At 34.6% G+C, this 23,283-nt stretch overlaps 1 protein-coding gene across 1 annotated transcript; it reads right to left on the minus strand.

The window, feature by feature from the left end:
* Positions 1 to 23,022, minus strand: LOC117102573 (the record flags this gene model as incomplete). Its single annotated transcript, XM_033242898.1, is given in 12 exon segments — positions 1 to 2,474; positions 3,812 to 4,410; positions 4,838 to 5,050; positions 6,757 to 6,915; positions 8,388 to 8,572; positions 9,177 to 9,294; positions 9,426 to 9,616; positions 14,731 to 14,873; positions 17,855 to 18,015; positions 19,610 to 19,740; positions 21,241 to 21,447; positions 22,861 to 23,022. Coding segments are annotated over 12 exon segments (2,537 nt in total), but the record flags the coding sequence as incomplete, so codon positions are not given.
* Between the last annotated feature and the right edge of the window lie 261 nt (positions 23,023 to 23,283).

Genomic DNA, 23,283 nt, shown 5'->3' on the forward strand with positions numbered 1-23,283 from the left:
TTTAAACTATATCAATTATAAAGATTTATTCATTATTTAAATGTTTTACTATACATGTACCCAACAATTGGAATTCCTGATGCATATATTTAAAGGCATATTGCATTTAAATTACATTTTATGTATCACACAACACTTCTGGAACACATAGATTTCAATAAATGCTTTGACGTATATTTTATCGTAAGACTAATCCAGTATCCTAACGTGATTTAAATGGTTCGTCGTTCAGTCCGATGTTTCTTTCATGATCTGACATCACAAGACGTTTGCACAAATTACACACTTATGACAACCTGTTAGTGCCTTGGTCGCCAACCCCCAATTTCGATCACGCAAATACTTGATTTATCTCAAGGTAAATTGTACAACAATATCACAACACTGTTAAGCAAGCACCATAGTAATATGGATGACAATTGACATAGAAAAAGCTTTCATATAAAAAAAAAATATTAAAAATCTTCCTTAAGCACCCACTATGAAATTATTACTATTTTTGGATTTTTATAATTGTTTGAGCAGATTCTTTTTTGCTGGTCCTTAAGCAAAACAGCAGGTGAACTACTGCTTTAATATAATGCAAAACAAGACATCTCAGTATATAATAGAATAGTACAAGTCAATGATCTAGGGAGAAAAACAGTGCACACTCATGGAGGAAGGAAATTTAGAAATTTCCTTCCTCCATGGCACACTGCACCTTCAAATTAGATACCTCTCTAATTCGAGACCTCTTTTTTGAAGAAAACCAATAACAATCTTCAATCTTTTAACACAAAGCTAAGCAGTGGTGGCGCCAGGATTTGCCCGACGGGGGGTCCGAGGGAGGGGGGGCAGATGTCATGACGAAAACAATGTGGGCGTGGTTGAACGTCGCTCAAAATCTACCTTAAGTGTTCCAGGGGACCAAGCCCCCAAAATATATGACAATTTAGGGATTTTAAAGGCTTATTTAATCAATTATGGAGTCTACCAATATGTAGAAAACACATATAAATGTTTTTCTTCCCGACGAATTGTGGGTTTTCTTCCCGACTGGGTGGGGGGGGGGGAGCTCTGGCCCTCCGCCCCCCCCCCCTTGCTAGCGCCACCTCTGAAGCTAAGCCTCTAATTGGAGACTGAACCCCAACATTTCAAGTCCCAAGAGTGGTCTTGGATTTGATACGAACTGTAATAAAATAAAAATAGACCATCTACCAAATAAGCGTACTACACATGACTCACCATTATTAACACTGCATTTTACATTTTTCTTACCCATAAGTGGCAATTCTCGCTGTTGGCTTTAAATAAACAAATAAATAAAAGAATAAATAAACCCTCCAATCCATTTATCTACATATTATTTTTTTAAAAATGTAATAAAATTAAGGAATGACCCCTATAGTAATAACAGATGATGCATGCATTAAAAATAAATATGTTATAATATTTTGAAATGTAAATTTGTTTTGACCAGGTTTGTAATGGCATGTATGTTATAATTCCAGAAATCTACAAATCATTAAAAATATTGTACAAATACATCAATTATTATAGTGTGGAAACAGGGAATCACAATGGGGAAACATTTGAATCTTAACCACCCACCTTTTGTGTAGTTCTTTGTAGGATTAATTGGGAGTGGTTACCTTGGGGACACCATTAATGATTTCCTCCATGGGGAAACATACAAACCTTGCACATTGTCTGTGTACTTTCTACAGGGGTGTTGGGAACCATCAAAGGTTAACATACACAAATGTTATTATAGTGGCATTTTCAAACACATCTATCAACTCTTTATGACCTTTCACTTATTTTTTACATCAGACATTTATGGAATGTATACATCCACAATTGTTGAACCAGCTGTTTTGAGGAGGATAAAAATGATATGCAGGGAAGGGAATAAATATATATACACATTAATTAAGAATACAACATTATGACAACAATAATACCATTTTGTTGAATACTATTTCATGGAAAGTTGTTTGTATAGTAAAGAGTATGTTTTTATTCTCCTAAAAGCATTAAATAATCTTATTCTCAAAAACTCCCAATTCACTTTTTATACAATAGAAATATGAATACTGTAATCTGAATAAATGTGCATAAACTATCTGGACTCTTAAATATTATTTATTTCTCATACATTTACTTCCTTCATTAAAATGTATAGAATTATTTATTGTAGAATTCTTTCTAGAACGCAATTTCATTATCCTTTCAGCACAGACTTATTTGAAGGGTCTCGTTTACACGGTGTCTTCCAAAATTGTTCACGGTTAGGGTAATAGAACTCGGTTTTGGTCGAGGCAGGTCGGATACCTGCTGGAGTTTGTCCAAAGTACTCATTCCCGAAAAGTATATTTTTTGTCCTCATAGCCTCTGGTGGAAGTGTACGGAAAAGATTAGTCTCTCTATCTTCTCTAGAAAGCATCTTTATTGGTGGTTTGTAGATCGCACTTCGTTCTTTATGGTATAACCTATAAAAAAATTCAAATCAGAAAAATTCATGTTAATGTCCTACAGAAGGATACTATAATATTTGTTTATTTATTATTCAAAACTTAGGCACAAGAGCCAAGAATAGTGCCAAAGAGTAACTTAATCACTCTTCAAAGTGGCAATCCCTATAGAAGACAAACATACACACACACAGAGTCTCATTATATGACTTAGGTAATGGAGTTGCTTTAGGTTGTGAGAAAATTTTGTTAACGTAACAGGAATTAAACCCAGGACATGATGGAATGGGAAGGCAACCACTGTATTTAAACTCACTCCACTCAATATTCGGGAGTTTTTGATTTGTGTAACATGGACTACATGTGATATGGCGGTATTAGAATGCTCATGGAACTGTTATTAACACAGGGTGTTGCTGAGGGTACCGGGGACTAGTATACTCGTCAAAATTGAGGTAACATTCTAGCACTTATAACTTCTTCGTTATACACTCTTTTTTAAACAACCATCATATTTGCTACATTTTCTTATGCCATACTCTCCAACTCGTAGACTTCGTTCTTCCGATAAATTTCTTCTTCAAGCCCTTCAAAAAGGAAAAAGCTACAAACATATGGACAACGCTCTTTTTCTGTTCAGGCACCTTATCTTTGGAATCTATTACCTCTTTCTGTTCGAAAATCTTCAAATTTAAACTCATTTAAAACTAATTTGAAAACTTTTTTGTTTACAAAATCACTTTAATTGGGTTAATTGTTCACTGCACCTTTGATAATGATTTTTGAATTGGCACGTTATAAATTTCTGCATATTATTATTATTGTAGAACCAGACTCAATGGCTGGTAGTTCGGGGAAGATACACCTAGACAATAATGTACAAATGACATACAGTATGTATGTTTGTTATGTTATGTTGTCGGTAGTACAATCGAGCGGCACAAGTGGGGGCGCCCTTTGAACATATACCAACCCATGCAAAAAGCAGACAAGATAGCTTGCACTTGGCATAGTCAATAAAAAGTGCTTTCGACGAGTTTAGTCGTCCCCTAATATTTTCCCTCCAATTTATTAGACACATCATTTTGATAATATGTGACTAGATAAAATTTCGAAAAAGCATGTTTGTACATGTAAACTTGATTTAGCACACGTGAAGGAACCTTAAAAAAGGTCTGGCAGTCAACGTGTTAATCACCACAGTATTTAACTCACTCCACTCAATATTCGGGAGCATTTGAATTGTGCGACATGAGCATGCAATAGAAACTAAAAAAAATAACAATCATTCAAATATCACACAAACTGAATTAGTAACTTGTGTGTTAATCAAATAATAAATTCATAGAACATACTTAAAATCTTGCCCTTTAAGATCCTCAAATTTTTTGTGTTCCATGTCTCGGATTGCGATTCTATTCGCTGCAACATTCCAACTACGATTTTCAAAAGGTCCTGGCATATCGCCGCAATACTTTGATTTATCATCGTCCACAATGGCCGGCAGGATTGGCAATCCAGCGTCTCTTGCTGACGTATCAACACTTGGGTAGTTCACGACTGACAATGCAGGAATGTCGCTGGCACCGGACCCTAAGAGAGAGAATTTCTGAGGTTTGTCTTTCAGAAGGCCATGCATCCTATCAATCTGATTACTTGATAAAAGTCCCTTGTAGGTTAATTCTGTTTCTGTAGCACAACGGTGGAATTTCATTTGAGGATCCTCTACAACCAGACGATTTCTCCAAGTAATGTTCTCCAATTCTTGTGCCATCCTTTTTTCTTTGTCTAGTGTGTCACCTGCTTGATGGATTGTTGCCGGTGAATTAGTACCAAAATCTTTAGGCGGCTTCCGCCAGACATCAATGTCGTTGTTTCTGCAAGACCATGGAAAGCGCTCACGATTGAGGGTAGGCTTCAATATATTGGCATGGAGGATATTTTCTTTCCAGGGCTAAAGAAAAAGGGAAAAAAATGTTAAACTTGTTTGAACTTGACAACATGTCTGCATGAATTTCTATGCAAGTCATTATCTACAGTATATTTAGAGCAAGTAAGGAGTACTTTTGCGGAAATGCAAACTGCTCCTGTTTGATACTCATGCAAGAATGCAGTTTAACAGAAATATTATGGTAATACTAGGCCTGAGATGGATCATTCACACAAAAAGCAATGCTGAAAATATTTTCATAACAGTGACAACTCTGTCTGATAGAGGCTTTAGAAACACTGTATACTGAAACAAGGAATTAAAACTTCACTATGGGGTAGGTCTATTCTTAATTATACTAGTGCAAATACTAATTCATGAGATTGTAACATTTATCTATAGTGTAATTATAACAAAATTTTGTAAATAACTGAATGACAACTTTTATTACCTCCATGTTTTCAGCCACCCTGGCTTCATCTGGTTTCCTTGGATGTTCATTACTCAAAAGGGCACTCTTTACCCCAGGATAAACAAATCCATTTGAGGTTTGGAACTTTGCCTTGGATTCTTCTGCTTCTTGTTGATGAAAAGCATCAACATTAATTGGAATGACAGAAGCTGAGTTATAGTCTGGGCAGTGCGTGAAACGATGATTTGGCTCCTGAAAATTTCAAATTCAATATCATTTATTTTAAAAAAAATTGTAACCCATTTTCAAACTAATTACCTCCGCCAACGAAGGTTATGTTTTTGCCTGTTTATTTATTTAGTTATTAATTTGTCTGTTGGCATATTTGTTGTGAACAACCTACAGCCCACAGTTTTTATTAGAAATTCATCAAACTTGGCCACAATGTTCCTTTACCTAAGATCTAGAGCTGATTCAATTTTGAAGGGTCATGGTGAAAGGTCAAAGTCACAATCAACAAAAAACTAGTTTTTTATTTATTGGTCTACAGCCCATAATTTTAATCACAAACTTGGTCACAATGTTGTACCAAAGATCTCATTACCTCTGCCAACGAAATTAGCAGCAGGATATATTTTTGCCCAGTGTTTATTAATATTTATTTGTTTGTCGGCATCTTGGTTGTGAACAGCATACAGGCCATAGTTTTTATCAGAAATTCGTCAAACTTGGCCACAATGTTTCTTTACCAAAGATCTGGAAGTGACTGAATTTTGAAGGGTTAGGGTCAAAGGTCAAGGACACAACAATCAAAAAACTTGTATCACTGCTTGCCGGTAAAATTTAAACAAACATGACCATTAATTCAAAGAGATATATGTAAAAACTGTTTGGTGTAGTGGTTAGAAGAGTGTTTTCCACACTACCAGCCCTGGGTTCAAATCCCAAGAAGTCTTTTTTTTTATGGAGACAATATGCAGGGGAAATTTATACTGAAGAGAATTATGATGTACAGTAGGCGGAGGTATGAACTCTCCGAGTGCCCTCTAGTTTTTTTCTCTTTATGGTTGTTAACATCACTTTTAATTTACGTTTCTTTGTTATAGAAAAAGAAAAGGGAATTTCTATAACTTGACATCCATATTAATTGTAGTTTGTGAAATAACGGATTCATCTAAATATAGTTTAAGGATTTTCTACTGCTGTATTCAATATAATATATTGAATACAGCAAATAAATATTATTCATTCCTTGTTTGTGAACTTTCCACGAATTTGGGAACATATTCCTTGTGATATTCGTGATAACATATTTTGGAGGGTTTAGAAGAGCTCTAAAGCTGGTTATCAATAGCATTGAATTTTAGGATATTTCTTTGTTTTTTTTTAATGTAAGTCTTTTAGTTGGGAAGTCAATCGAAAGTGTGCAGTTCTTTAAATTGTTTACTTTTGGTCACTCGCAGGAACTATTGTACTTATTGTATATTTTCTTTGTTTCTTTCTCCTGGAAATTGAATAAAATAAAAAAATAATAAAAAAAAAAATATTTTTAATATATTTTAAAATAAGCTGATGTAATAATAATCAAAATAAATATTAAAATAAAAAAAAGAATAGTAATACAGTATTTGGTTTGGCGCAATGGATTCCACTCAGATGCTTAACCATGCTGATCATTTTGGGATGGGCTTCATGATGGGTTGTGCAAGTGTTTTATAGCTTATGAAGAATTTTTAAAATATATATTTTAGATGTTTTATCGTCCTTGCAAACACCCAGTCTACTACTACCTGGATATAGATTAAAAATTACAGTAATTAATTTAATTAAGTAAAAGTATTATGTAATTTTTCTGTTTTTATATTAGTATAAACTAGAGCGTCATACTGATTATCTGTTAATCTTGCGAAAGATCAAGTCAAGGATATTTCTGTTAAAATAATGAATGATCTGTTTACCTTAGCAAGCTGTTGACGTAATCTTTCCTTAGCCTGCTCTGTGCTGTTCAAAGCCTGGGTACTGTAATTATGGGCAATGCCATCCGGTAGGCTCACTTGAACAGTTTCAGGCTTCACGCGATTTATACCATTCATGTAACTTACTTCACCAACAAAATCCTGAAATGACCAAATTATGTGTATTAAGGACTTTTTGAATGAACCTTTTTGAATGAATGAATCAGAATATTTCCTTTTTCACTTCATTTCTGGTTTTATTATCAAACTCATTGCAAAATAAATTGAATTTTGAGAGGATCTACATATAAATATAAAAAATATAGATTTTACAAATTCCACAAAATAATTAAACCTTAAAATTCAAGAGAACAACATCAATATACCATCAAATTCACACCAGAACTGCACTATACCAAACGACTGACCAAGTAAAAGTGCAGTAGCCTTTGCGTTTGTCACCTCATCGAAATTGATTTAAATAAAAAGTAAAATGCACTAAGCACTAGTCACGATTGAGTGAATTTGTTCTGCGTTCTTAATCTACATTTTCTATCAAAATTCTCTAATATGATTGGTCAAAATTCCATACATACAGTTCATGTGAAGTACACCTCATAAAGATGCACATTATAGTAAGATAATGATTAATTTTCTTTAAAAAAAACCCCAGAAACTTCTACTTAACAGCACTTTAACGCATCACTAAAATTTCACCTTGATGTTACAATAAATTAATCCATTAATAATACATTGAGATCACTTGAACTTTGGCATCTTTGGTGCCACTGCTTATTTTAACATCTCATTTTTTGAGAAGCAAAAAAAATCTTGCTTCTAGCTACCCTCTCAGGATAGGTTTTTGGAGGTGGCCAACCTGACCTTGCCACCCCCTCCCCCTCCCCCCCATTCAGAAAGTTAAAAAAAAGAAAAAAAAGAAAGAAAGAAAAAGAAATTATTGATTGCCCAAAATGTCTCAGAGCCTATTTCCAGGTGTCTAGAAAACAAACATTTTCGGACAACCTAGGGTAGTTTTGTCTCTCGATTGCTTCCCACCCCCTTCAGCCCTCGCTTTTAGACATCTCCGGATCCGCCCCTGCCCCTTAAAATTTTCTAAGCAGCCAATTTAGTAACCAATCACTTAACAACATCAACCATATTGTTTTAATGGGAGTTGCCATTTTTTCTTTTACTTTCAAAATTTGACGCAATGCATCAAAAAGCAAATTAAATTACAAAACTTGACATAGCTGTGCAGCAGGAAACAGAAGTAATTATAATAGGATACTCGAGGTGCCTCCGTGATTTCAAAGCTAAAACTAATGATAACTTTGGGTTGACTGGAAAAGATAATCATCGAGGTTCCCAATTAACGATCTTGCCCAGCAATCAGCCTCCATGTGAATACTGCTAGGTACAGTATGCCACCTCACACCAATGAATCATCTGCTGGCTGTTGGTTCATACACAAAGCCATGGCCACACTACAAAAACTTATGTGACAAAAACATGTGACATGCCTAAATATGGTCATGATGACATCACATCATGACCATATATAGACATACATCATGACTATATATGGGCATACAACAGTTTTTTTGTCAGGTTTAAGTGACTACAACTTTACTTACAATGTTTTCCTGGATGAAGTTATGCATTTGTCCATTTTGTTCACGCATCATCAGCATTTCTGAGTACTCGTCATTATAATTGTCCATTGGTGTCCACTCTTTGCGTTTATCTTTCAAAACTGGCATGGTTTGTGAGCGCTCACTATCAGCCAACATTTCAACTTTCTTACTGGAGACTTTTAATTCTGTGGAAAAATAATTGAAAATCGTGACATACATCATTAAGTTGGCTGGGTATAAATTAAATTTTTTTTTTTTTGCTTTAGCTTTGTGGTTAAGATGCTTGGCTTGCGGATATTCCAGCCAATCTGTGACAAAATTATGATTAATATAAATGAACCCAGAACTAATTGCAACAGAAATTATTCCAAAAAAAATGATTTCTGTTGAAATTAATTCTGGGTAAATCCACAGGTTGACTGGACTAAGAAGTTGTGGGTTAATGTAGCAGGATAAAACTAAAAAGCAACTCCACTCCCTCAGACCATTTGTTGATGTAGTACATGATCCTTGATCCTTTCAAATGAGCATTATATAAATGTTTTAGGGGTTGTTTCCCCGATTTTATGACAGAAATACTGTATTAGATATCTACTAAAAAAAAATTGAATCTTATACAGCTTTTTCCATCATCAAATTTGGATGCCAAGGTGAATCCTTGAAAATATATAACCTGAAATTTCTAGAAAAGTATTGTCAAAGATTACAATTTCAAAAAATACTTTCTAAAGATGCGTATGGCTACAGTAAACTGTACTGATTTAAATATTATACGATTTCTCAACTCACCCTCAAAGTCAGTTGTGGTCAACGGGATTCCAAACTCCCGACTCAGAGACAAAACCATTTTTGTGGATGGGAAGAGATTGTTTTTTGTTAATTGTCTCAACTTACTACACGTCAGAAGCTGTATTGTAAGAAGCAAAAAGCAACAAAAAAACAGAGAATAAATTTATACTGTAATTAAATAGGAGTTTAAATTCACTTGTATATAAAAGGTTCAATAAAGAGAAGTAGAACACCCTCTATCAAACCTACCTTATCAAGCCTTATGATAGCCTCTAAGCAAAGGCGTGGTACCATATCACGGATGTAGAGCAGCGGTTGTTGGACAATGATGCTGAGTGGTTCGTGGAGTCTAATGCGACACAGGTCAACATCTAGGGCAGCATATATGCGCTCAGAGAACATCAAGTCAGAATTATAAAGAGCCTCAAATATTGTATCCTCTGAAAGCACATACATACAGAATGTGAAAATGCAGTTATGTAATTAATAAACACTTCTGTAGTTTCAACTACACATAACTATATCAAAGGTGAACTCACATAAACAAACATTCATACAGGTACAAGGCATACTACAATGTCAGAAAATCAGAAAAATTTTGAATCACAAATATTTAAGGATAAATTGTTACTGCTGTTGATCTCCATGGTAAAATATTGTGAACATTGAGTTACCTTAAATAACTACAGTATTAATATTGGAAATATGTACATAAAAATTAGAATCTCATCACATATGTTTCATACTTTGTGTACTTTCTTTGTTAATGTGATTTGACATTCGACATAAACATGTACAGTTGGAAATCTGGAATGGCTTGTTGTTACTTCTTGAATATCAAATTGATGTGTTGGAAAATATTGACCAAGTAGAATAAAGTGCTTTATACTCTATGCAAATTTTAGTGCACAGCTATGTCACTGACAATTGCTGTGATGACAGTAATTGTGTGTTCAGTAAGAAAAAGCTCAGAAATCACCATCTGTGGCTGTATTTAGGCCTAACTTAAAGACTCACCTCTTTAATAAACTGTCTTTATTCTTTATTATATTTATTGTTGCATTATTTATTTATGATTTCGAACTTCCACTGCTTCTTTTGATTTATTTACATGTTCTGTGCTTGCGTTGGCATTGATCATAACTACCTGTGGGTTGTGAGGTGCTTGAGTATGTAGGGTGCAGTGCTTCATATCTGTCAAGAAAGGCGCTACTGTATATATAAATGACCAGATTGAAATTGAGATTGAAATCTAAAACTAATAAATAAATTTAAAATGACAGGTGACACCAAGTGTGCCCTGCAAAGAGCTTTGCCCAGGAAGAAGCTTTTCATCAGGCCATTACTGGGAAATGTCCAGAGAGAGTCTAATGAGGCTTGGAAAAGAGCTTTGCCTTTAATTGTGGAACAAACAGTATACATTTGTATACCCCTTTGATGATTTCTGCCTTCATTGTGATGAAAAGTGAGTTTGTCGTTTCTTTGGCTTTGCCAAGACAGTTGCAGATTACGTTACAAACAGACACTTATCTTAAGGTTACCCTGGCATCCAAAAAATTTTTTTAAATCAATTTTTCGTTTATTTTATTTTTGATAATGTTTTGATCAATGAAAAATGTTTGCATTGTTCAGAACTCATTTTTTATTTTTTTTTTTTTTGCAATGTGAATATTGACCTTGCTTTTGTAATGTATTTAATCAGATGCTGAGAAAAAAAACCCAGAAATGATGGCCCAGCAATCGCTCTGTGAAATAAAATCGCTCTAATAGCATAGTTATTCACAGTGTAGCCAGTGCAAATCACTGGGCCCTGGGCTATTGGAGGTGGTGGTGGGGTTGGGGGGGGGTGAGTTCCATAACATACCTAATATATTTAAAGTTAAAAACATTTCCAACTTAAAAAAAAAAATTAAAAAAAAATTGGCCAGCAGGCCCTTTAATAATAATTTTATAAGCAACAATTCTTTACTATTGTTTGTTTTGTTTTTATTTTTTAATCAAACATTTTGCTTCAAGTTACTGCTTTGTAATACTTAAGTTTTCACACTTTGTTTGGGTTTGGTTCTGTGCAAGCTCTACTCAGAGGGGTGGGGGGGGGATTTTTTACTTTTGTGGAGTGGCTAACAGGGCTTCCTAACTGCAAGGTAAAGCGCTACACAATTAACAAGTATTGTTCACTTCATGTTTAATATTTATGTACTGTACCTCATAGTTTATACTTTTAATTACTTTTTAAATTAGCTGCTAAGTCTGCAAGGGCCACTCTTCAAATATCACATGTGGGAAGCCATTTTTTGCGCTGCACCTTTAGGCTGCTATGATAAGACGAAACGGTCATTAAGAAACTGTAGGTAGCGGTATTCCAAACTAAAGAATGCGCAAGCGCAGTTACTAAAGAACGTCTGTATAATACATGAGGAAACTTCACCATTTACCAAATTTTCAATTTTTGAACCAGGTTTTGCCGATCTCTTCTTATCTCTATTAATTACTGCTTCAGGGAATTTTGTAACAAGATTAACAGTGAAGCTCATTAGTTGTGAATAGTTCATAAGAAGACTAGCACAAATAAATCAAAAACCATGTTGTAACTTCTAACATAAGTCATTGATTATTAAAATTCAAAAGCATATCTATTATGATTTTTATCTGAAATTATAGCTAAGGTAATAAAAATGCCAATTTTTGTTTAACAACAGGTTTTTAAAATTTTCCAGCCTGGTTTTTAAATACTATACTGGTAATTTATTGAGAAACAGCAATGCCTGCTGTGATAATGACTCTTAAGTAGGGGTGGTATTCTTCTTTGATGTTTAATTGAATTATTGAGATAAGATTCTGGCAAAACCTGGTTCACCAACCCGCCTGAATGCACTTTTAAAGGGTTTGCTGGTAAATGGGATAGTAACAGCATGATGTATAAAAACACAGTGAGCATGCGCTTGGAAATGCCAGCAAGTGAGTTGTGGAGTACTGAGAAGTGACGATGTCAAGCAGTTCAAAAAGAAGTCTCAAGAATCAGTGTCTGCGAAGAGGGTATGAAATAGAAATGGAAAAAGTCAAACTTTTTATTCAACAATTAAGCATGCGCAACTCAAGCTGACGCGATCATGCATGGCTATGAAAATTGAAAATAATGAGAATTCTGGTCGAAAAGCCTTGGCTATCGAAGGCCTAAAGTGCATCATATAATCGTCAGGAAAAATTGTAATTAAGTTATCGCAAACAACAGTTTATTTTGCTCTATCATCGTACGTAAGTATGCATTGACAATTGGATAAAAAAATAACCACAGAAACTGACAACACAACCTAGGCTTGGCCTCCCTGGGTAGCTACTAATAGCCAAGTAGTTGGGGCAAGCCTAGACTAAGTCGCAGTCACATTGTCTCGAAAGGTATGGTGCTGTATGCTGAAGAAGGATAGCGTACATATGCTCTTCGTCGTACTGTATGCATCCATCTGAAGAAAAATATAGCCACACAGAAACTGAGAGCATTAGGCCTAGCTAGTTGGGGTATGGGGGGTGGGCCTAGGCCGTCTAAAGCATTAAAATCGGATATGATGGAATTTATCTATAACTCGTCCAACCCAGTCGGCAGAATAATAAAAATAATAAAACATATTTTTTAAAATTTAATACAAATAAATAATATAAGTTATTAAAAAAATAATATTATCATTAATAATAATCATAACAACAATATAGTAAGAACACAAGCTATAAAGAAAATGTATATGGTAGGCATACGCCTACATCAAATCATATATCACACTTTCTACTGTACATTTCCAATGTGGAGTACTATTAGTATATTTTTTATTATTTCAGTCCTGTGATCGAAATGTAAATAACTTTGTGGCTATTGTTATACCAGTCATAAACCAATTCTACCTGTAGGCTATATTTTTATGCTCATTTGTCGTATCATAAAAGAAATGCATTGAAGATGATATACTGTAGGTTATTCTCAAGTATACATTAATTTATTAAGTTTGGAAATACAAGCCAGTCATAAATTAAATATGTTGCAGCATTTTTTTTATAGGAAATATTTCTTGTTTACCTATAATATAATTATTTACTTAATAGGATTTATATAGCGCACATATCCAGAAAACTGCTCACGGCACTTTTTGCTTGGTGATTAGACACAGAATCAATTATACCATGATTATAGGTACAAGTTTACACTCCTGGGCAAAGAGAGGCAAATGTAAATAAAGTGTTTGACCCTACCAGGGACACTTAATTTTCAGTTTCACACCAAAGGGACAGGCAATAAATCTAGTCATAACCTAGCTACAGTATGTCGCCAAATCACCAATGAAACTGTTATGGGATTGAACGGGTCATGATGGCATACAGCAGCTGCAGAAACTGTAGAACACAGCAACCAATGAAATTGTAATGGAATGGAGCTGCATATAAATATACAGTATAATTTTTTTGGATGAGTACAACAGGAAACACCATTCATTCAGCAAAATGTTACAAAGCAGAGTTTTCAAATGTAGTATTACACAATGCTAGTGCTGTGAAACAAATCTACAAGAACGTCTTGTAAAATTGAGCTGTCAATATTGTGAAATGCAGATTCAGAAATTACAGTAGTAATGATGAATCATATGCCCTCTTTATTTGTCTTTTTTCGAATGAAGTGATCCAAAATATTTTAGTAAAACAGAAATGCAGACATCCGTTTGGAATCAGAGCCACTTGGGATATTGATAACAGAACATTTTTATCTATGTCAGTTCAGTTTGAACAGCACGGTGAGTACATCCACTAAATTCTATAAATAGTTTACTGTGAGTTATATTGTAATCATTTTTTTTTTTTTGTATGTCTTGGTAAGTGAGGCCTGATGCTACCATCAATATTGATGAGAGGCGGCCACATTATTATATATTTATGTTTATTTAGTTTATAGGCCATGAAATGCTCGCACCTAGGGCTGAAACAGCGTGAGCCACTTCACAACCTGTCAACAGTGCAAGCTGGGTAACTAAGCATGGCCAGCCAAGATTCATCAGTGTGTGGTTCGAACTCTCGACAACGAGGTTCAGAACAAGAACTTGAATGGAAATCGCTGCGCTAAACTGCCTCTCATTGCTTATTGTGCAAAAAATTAGATAAATTGTACTTTTAAATTGTGTAAATGGTTTTCATCGTGCAAGTAAATCATTTAGTGTGTACTTCACATTTAATTTGTTATTAGGATATCAAAGTTTTAATAATGTAGCAATGATATCACCAGGTTAAAAAAGCATGAAGAAAATCTTTACAGGAGCACACACTGCTTAAACGGACGCCAGCCAACGCAATTCCATGGAGAATGCAAAGCATAGAAGCGTGTGCAACAGATCTTTTTTTAAAGAAGATCCACTCAGAACACCACCAACAATTAACAGACAGTGTTACATGGTAACACACTCACAAAGAGAGTGGAGATGGATTCGTCGGCTGATGTTCATACGACCATCGTACAATACAGTATGTGTCCGGGGCTTTAACCACGAAGCTATAGCTTTAATTTCATTAGCTTTCCTACCTTTGGCTTTTTGCCTCGGTAAATTGTTCCATAGAGTTTTAATTGCTTTATCGCGTAAGCCTTCAAGGATGAATATATGCTGTTCACCATCTAATATCTGGAATCCTGTAACAATGTCAAGTTCAGTGCTCGTCTGTTGATCACTGTCAATGAAAGGATTGGAAGCGTAGTTAAATGGTTGGTAAAATGGTGTGAAGCTAAAGTTAAGTCACCCTTGCAACTCAACTCGTGTCGGTAGTACTCACTTTCACTTGTAACCATGTAACTACATATGAAGCAACTAGTAAGACCAGTTGCTATGCAACACTACCATAAATGGATGCAACGTTAAGCCGCTGGAAATACATTACATGGTTCTTGTCAGCACTTCTCAAAAAATTGTTGACAGATTTTTGTCAAATTTCATTTTTCAAAGTTTGCCTGTCTATTTAAAATACAGATGCATGTCGTTCTGGGACTATTATACACACTCTATGATCGATTAAACATGATGCAATGGTTTGAGTGCATTTCACAGTTAGGTGAGTCGGATTTTTATGAAAATATACCAAAACTAAATCAAAAGTATCATCAGCTGTACTTATTGACTATTAACCTCAGTGTTTTCTTTTAAAAAAATTAATTTTGTTAATACAGGGCCTAAAATCATGAGCGGGTAGCTAACAAGATGTAATGTATTTCCAGCGGCCTTAGCACGCATAGCATACTAGTGTACTGTTGCATGTTCATTAGACATCTTGTCAGTTGCTTTGGATCGCAGCATAAGAGGATGTGGACAACTGAAAGCAACCAGGAGCGAATGGCCATTTTTAGTTGCTATTGATTGAACAGTTCTCATGTCGCCTCACAACATGAGACTCCAAGTTGTTCACAGTTGCTTGCTAGTTATTATGTATGCAACTGTGTAATGCGTACTCATAATTTCAACACGAGTGTTACATTAAGGGTTGATGTTTTTAGACCAGATTACTGTAGAATTAGTGTTCAAATAGCTTCCGTAGCATTCTCGAGTGTTTTTTCTATGGGTGTTAATCAAAATTGTTATCATGAACTTTCTACATAAAATGGATTGACTAATTTTATTTGGAACTCATACAATACAAAACAATATAACAGCATGATAAAAAAGAATTCCGTGGATAAAACAAAAAAGTTAAAACTTATTTAAGTTAAAACTTATTTCCATTGTGGTCCTCACACAAAACACTTGGCAAAACAAATAAATAATTTTCTTCAACATGATAAAATTCAAATAAAATGGTCTTATATAAATTATTACTCTTTTAAAATTATATTTAACAGATTACTTTTAACAATACATTTAAAATGTAAAATACTGGAAGTTTTCTGAGTGACAACCGAAAGCTTGTTCCATTCAGTAGCCCCTGTGATCTTAAAAGTACTTTTAAATATGGAAGTTCTATGTCTAGGAATAATTACGGACCCCTCACTCGCTCGTGTACTAATACTGTGTGTATTTCTGATGGGAATAAAATAATCCTCCAAATAAGCTGGGCCATTGCCATTTATTATATAACGATTTACCTAATACTGTTAAGCATGTGACAGTGAGTATGTATGCAGATGACACTGCACTCTATTATACCTAAAAAGATGTAAATGAAGTTATTAACAGAATCAATTTTGACCTTGAAAATGCGGAAAAAGAGTTATCCAGTATTGACTAAGTTTGAATGTAGATATTAGACAGAATTAATGTTTATTGGTACACATCAAAAATTATCTCGGTTATCAAACTTTGACTTAAATATTCACATCAATGGTACCCGTCTTCAAAGAGTTACTCATTGTAAACATTTAGGTGTAATAGTTGATGAAACAATGGAATAAACATGTAGATCATATTAGCACCAAAGTTCTTCCAGGCTTGTTCTACCTAAAGAAATCAAGCTACTTGCTCCCAATCCCTATGCAATCAGTGTTGTACAATGCTATAGTAGCCCCTTACTTTGATTACTGCAATGTTGTGTGGGGTAGATGTAACAAAACATTAAGTAGTAAATTACAAGTATTACAGAACAGAGCAGCTAAAATAAGAACAAATAAACAAAAATATGATTCTAGTACGCAGGCACTGGAAGGACTTAAATGGTCCAACCTTGAAGATAGACTTACTTTCAATGAAAAAGTAATGATGTACAAAATAATGAATGACTTGACTCCCAATTATTTAAGAATTAAATTCTCACAAAGGCAATCAGCATATAATACTAGATCTACAAATAACCTGTACATAGATAAACCTAATACAGAGTATAAAAAAAAGAGTTTGGCATATCGTGGTGCTGACTTGTGGAACAATATTGATCGAGACCACAAAAAATAGTACCACTATTTCAACATAATTTTTTAAGTGTACAATTTTTTTGGTAGTATCTTTGTTTCTTCCTTATCCATTATTTGTATTTGTAAGTAGTTCTTGTTTGATTTCATGATCTGATACCATATGTTAAAGGTACATATACGGCCTCGTGGAAGAACACCTCCTTGGTGAACGAGCTTCCATTGTAAAAGAAAGATCTTACTATTATTATTATTATTATTATTATCTGGTGTACTAGTCCCGATTCACTACACTTGTATGCGTGCTATGCTGATTGCATGCAGAAAATCAATACAAGGCCAAGATAGACATCCTATCAGTAGTTCACTAATGCATACCAAAGAAAGCCGAGTGACAATTATGTTATGAAAATGAAAGCTAATTAATTAAAACAACCTATTTCTAGGTGACCTCATTGGAAAATCCTGTGGAAATGAGTAGATGGATTTAGGGATTTTAGTACTGGCAATCCCAGGGTTAACCTAGTCTATAATTCTAATCAGCTGATTTAATCAAGGTAAACTTGCCCTTCATCTTGATATAGTCATGATGTGCCTATATATGGTCATGTTGTGATGTCATCATGACCATATTTAGGCATGTCATATGTTTTTGTCGAAGAAAATTTGATAGTCTGGACAGGGCTTTTTTTTATGGGATTTGAGCCCATGAATCTGGTATTGAAATGTAAGTACCTTTACCTTCTACAACTCACTCCTCTTATAATAATACTAAGCAGAAAGGCCTATAAACAAATATAAATATTTATAAGTAACTTACTATGACAGCTTGTAAGTTGATAGAGCAGCTTTGATGACATGGTCTGGCATATTATCAAGGCCGAGTGCCTTGGCGTTAATTTCAGTTATTAGCGTTTCAAGACTATGTAGGAAACATGTGTTCTTGTAACAGAAGACATAAACCAACCTAGCGAAGGGACACTGAAAGCAAAATGATGTCAAGTGAATAACTTTGTGTCATTGTAATGAATACTAAACCAAAGATTACCGTATATATTCAAATTAATGCCCTGGGGCATTTATTGATGAGAAGGTATTTTGAGAGGGTGTTTATTCGAGGGAGGTTGTGTGTTCAATTCCAACTTGAATCACTTTCAAATTTTCTTGATGCAAATCCACATCGAAATAGCATTTGCAACACCCGCTGCTACATGGATATCAGATTCCATGCTCATGCTCGGTAGTCTAGTGGTTATGGCACCAGGCTATAGATATCTGGAGGTTGTAGGTTTGATTCCCACCTGAATTATTTGCACATTTTTTTTGCAAGTAGTTAGGGACGTACTGAGTATTCTGTACGAAAACTCGTCGGGAAGGACAAAACGTCATCACTCCACTCTATATGCATATGGTTAGAAAATCAACAAGGATATTTAGCGGACCCGCGGAAGCTGCACTGCAGCACTTACAGTGGTCAGTAGAGGTCAATCTCCTACTCTCTTTCGAAAAGTGTACTGAGTTTGTTTTTTTTTTTTTGTTGCACACATGCTCCTATACACGTGCGACTTAACCTCCCATCTGAAAGGCGAAGTAGTTAGGGCACGGTGTCTCACCCAAAAACACAAGCAAGGATGAATTGACAGGTCTCAAAAAATAGATTCGTCTTGTACCCAGTGGTGGCTCGAGAAATTTGACGATGAGGGGTCCGACATGTCTGACAGCTGGGTCTGAACCCAGTGGCCGACTAGAGCCTCAATGGTATGGTTCATGGGGAGAGTTTTTATGGCATAGTTATGGGCCAAAATTGTGCTTTTACACTACAATCTTTTTGATTGGCAAGAAAAATGTTTTGGATAGGCAAATTATTAGTTTCGGTCTGCCGACCTCATCATGGCGTCAAATGACAAGGTTCAGGGCTGTCCAATGGGGGGAAAATGCCTTCCGTGCCCCCCCCCCATTAGCGTCACCACTGCTCGTACCGAAGTAAACCTAACAGCTGTGCCAACCCAACAGCTGTGCTAACTCACCCTCCAATGATGATGGTGATTCTGATAGTATTTTTCAAATGCTATACATTTTTTTGAAATAACACAGAATAAATGTTACTCCAAATATGAGAGAGAGGATATGATTTAACATTTTCACCTTTATCGGGCCACCTTCAGCAATCCTGAAGATGGCTCATAAAGGTTGAAACATCGAATCATGACCTTTGGTGTAACATTCATTCTATGCTACACATTTTGTATTATATAATTTTACATTTTAATCCAGTGTTATGTATTTTTATAAATCATATGTAAAAATTTATTTAAATAGAGATTGAATTATTGTTACTATAAATAATATAGTCTAATCTCATACAAATAATTTGGCCATATTTTGTTTGTCGTTTACAACTTTTTCCTTGATTTTTATATTTTTTATAATTTTTTGCCTTATGGTTATCGTTTTAGAGGTGATTGTTAAATATGTCCTCTCACTGAAATTTGCTGTGTCCAGTTTAAAGTCAAATAAAATAAAAATAAAATATTACAATATATCAAATGATTATTTTTCTTCCATAGTTTCCTACCTCTTCGGGAGTTGGCAAGACTGGTTTTTCTTTGACTTGTTGTAGAGTGGTGAGGGGGTAAGCAATTTCGATCCGCACTTTCAGCTGGGAGTTCACACCAAGGTAATGGCCTACAGGCATTGGTTCATCTTCTGCAGGTGTGAGCAATGAAAAATTGTTTACAATGTTATGATTGAAATTAAAGGAATTATTATTAATAACATAACAAATTACGATAAAAAAAAAAACAGAGGCCATCTCATATGCACAACACAAACGACTGTTTTCGTAGTATGTGCAGATCGTCCATGCAAATTTACTACTGATATGACGCTACTGTTTGTATGAACACGATTTTAGGGGTCAAAAGTCGGTAAAAATTCCTTCCGGGAGATCTGGCTAAATTAGCTTTCTTAACATATTTAATTTTATTTTTCTGCTGCTGTCACCATTTCTGACAGACTCCCGCGACTTAGGAAAATTGGGACCCCTGTAATTTTAAATGCAGGGAAAAAAAAGTTTAAAAGTCCATAAAATGGTAGTATTTGAAAGATTAGCCCTACATTTGATGCCATTTTTAGCTACCTAGATGCAGTGTCAAGACCATACAGAGCACAAAAGTTGGAATTCTGACGAGTTACAAAAATTGTCAAAAAAAAAATATTTTCAAACTCAAAAGTCGTCATATACGTGGATTGCCTTACTTGTGGAAAAATACAGTACCTTTCTATACATTATAATTACATAAATATTATTATCATCATTTTAGTTATTATATTTTAATATTATTATAATGTTATTCTACTACAAATATAAGTCGTAAATAATCATTATTATTATTTATCATTAATTATTATTATAATATAATTATATTAATTATAATAATATGATTAAGTTTTATAGTGCTTCATGTTATCAAGGCTTCTAAGTGCTTCACATTACATACTAATTTATTGTGCATTTTTGCCAAATAAATAAATTTATTTTATTATATTATATTAATATTAATAAATTACCATTTATTTTCTGCTTTAAAATTATATTTAAATTTTATACATATTTTATCATTTTTATGGAGCAACGATAAACAATTCAGGATATCAGATTCAATTCCCTAAGGAGGTAGATAATACCAAACAATTACTATCTGGCCTCATGTGTGGTTTAGTAAAGTAATTAGCTCAACAAAAATCAGGATATCCACATGCATGGAGTTAAGTATCACTTAATTACACAAATGTGACCTCATAGCTAAGCTTGTGGAACAAGTCAAGTAACATTCAGGATATTAGAGGGAGTTGTTATAGTGACTCATGGTTTAATAGTCAGCCGACGGCACCAGTGGACAGGCTAATCTCCCTGTGGACATAAATCGTTAGACCAAAAAAACAATGTGAGATTTCATTTGTTTTTCACACAAAATTTTAGGCATTACACATGCAAAATATCGCAGTTCAACTTAAAATGGCCCGCTTTTTCAGTTTTTTTTAGATGCTTATTCGACTCTAGACCCAGCTAGTCTCCGTTGGAGTATTTAGAACAAGTCGGGGGAAGCTTAGCACTCCCACCCATTCAGGAAATTCTGGCGCTGTCACTGCTAACAGCTCATTTCAGTAACCTGATAGTTTATTGGAATTGGATACGCTACTTACTTGGCCCATCAACAGCGTTTGGCACTCCGATCAGTTTACTGTCGACACCCCTGCCGATGACATCTGGTATAGGGCAGCAGTGGATAGGTGACGTCATGTACAAGGTTTTCTCACCTAGTAATAACTGCGATAAATCAAATTTTGCCACACCGTACGGATCCCATGGCCGTGTCCTTTCTTTGAATGGATTATAAAGTGTTCTTTTACCTGAAAAAGTAGATCATGATTATCTATAAATTAACAGGGGTCCCAAGCTAGTTGTGAAAGTCAAATTCCTGGAGATTTTGTCGTGCAGGACAGGTTGAGGCTTGTGAAGTATGTAGCAGTATGTTGCACTTGCGCGCCCAGTTGCCCCCAAAAAATCACGGTCAAGTAGTTAAAAACCACCTAAAATCACCTTATTTTGCGAAATAGCGCCCCTCAACTGATCATCAAGCCCACACTTCACCTTCTCGCCCCCATTCCAGGACTTCTAGATACGCCACTGGTGTGTAGTAGCTAAAACGCATGTAGAAAGACACACGTGTACAAATTTATTGCCTTGTTCAATAAAAAAACAAACAGGCTTGGGCAGGTTTAGGTCACTGTTAATACCATATTGCTGCCTAGAATGCTCAATAAATCTTATGTCTGCCAGATTTAATGCATAAGAATGGGAAAATTTAGCTTAGCATAAGCCATAATAGTGAAAATCTGTTAAAATCCTGGAGAAATACAAGTGAAATTGAAATTCCGGCAGAAAATGTGGAAGTTCCTGGAGACCGCGAGATGAACCAAAATTCCTGGAGACTCCAGGGCAATCCGGGAGACTTGGAAGCTTTGAATTAAAGATGTAATTTTCCATGCTAAATATCAAAAAATCATAAAAATATTTTTTGAAATTAACTTGCCTATTTTGAAGTAACATAAAAGTAACTTGAACATAGAAATTAGTGTTTAAAAAAAATGTCTATCCATCAGTTACTGGAAGTGTTTTATTATTTTTATTATAATTTGTTGGTTAAAAATCAGTGTACACATTTTTTTAATTCAATAATTTCAATGCACAAGTTAATTGATTTTTAGTATATTAATACAGGGTTAAAGATGTAAATGAGAGCTATAAATGGTAAAAGAATCATTTAAATCCGACATATCCCTATGAAGTTACAAGCGTTTAAACATACAGCTGTTTAAAGAACAATATTTGAGAAATAAGCCTTCAAAGATGAGCATTTTTCAAACAGAAAACATCTCCAAATTGTTAAAAATTTTTGTTTTAACATTGAAAACGGGGAAAATAACAGCATATTATGATGTATAGATAATTATATAAATTTTAGTGTTGTGCAATAATATAGATTTCAAAAATTTTGACTTTCAGCATGTTTTGGCCATTATCTTGGAGACATGATTTGCGACGAGTGACTGGTTTTGGCTTGTCTTTGCCACATATGTTCTCGCGTATCAGACGAGGCTTAAAGTAACAAATTACGATAAAAAACAGAAGGTTATCTTAATATACGTGCAACACATACAATTGTTTTAATTTTTAAATCATGTTCATCTTATGTGCATAAACAAGCAAATTTAAAATGTCTTAATATATTTAATATCTTAATATTGTTTATTATTTTGTACCTGTTACCATTCCTACATTCCCTATTTTATCATCTTCCATGTCCTCCCCAAATAAAGTAGGCTTAAGTTTGGCTTCCTTAATTGTTCTATCTCGGTCGTGAACTTCAATCTGCAATGGAGGACCATTCAAATATTCCCGCAGCTTTCCAGTTTCCTGATTTCCTGAAATTTCAAAACAAAATATGTATTTTCAATTCTGATATTATGGAATGAAGATGTTGAGAAGCTTTGGTGCATGTTACAGTCTTTGTTTTCCAATTTAAGGTCCTGTGCACATTTTGAAAGCCAGCTAATTTTTCTAAGACACAAAAAGTGGTGTTTGACAAAAAACTCAGGAACAGTTGGTGAGATACCGATCTTTGAATATTTAAAAACTGGGGTAAGAAGGGGTTTAACCACCCTTTTGTCTTAAAAAAAATCAGT

This window comes from Anneissia japonica, unplaced genomic scaffold, assembly GCF_011630105.1.
Source record: "Anneissia japonica isolate Jap-2015-1 unplaced genomic scaffold, ASM1163010v1 scaffold1489_len2284818_cov182, whole genome shotgun sequence".
NCBI lineage: Eukaryota > Metazoa > Echinodermata > Crinoidea > Comatulida > Comatulidae > Anneissia > Anneissia japonica.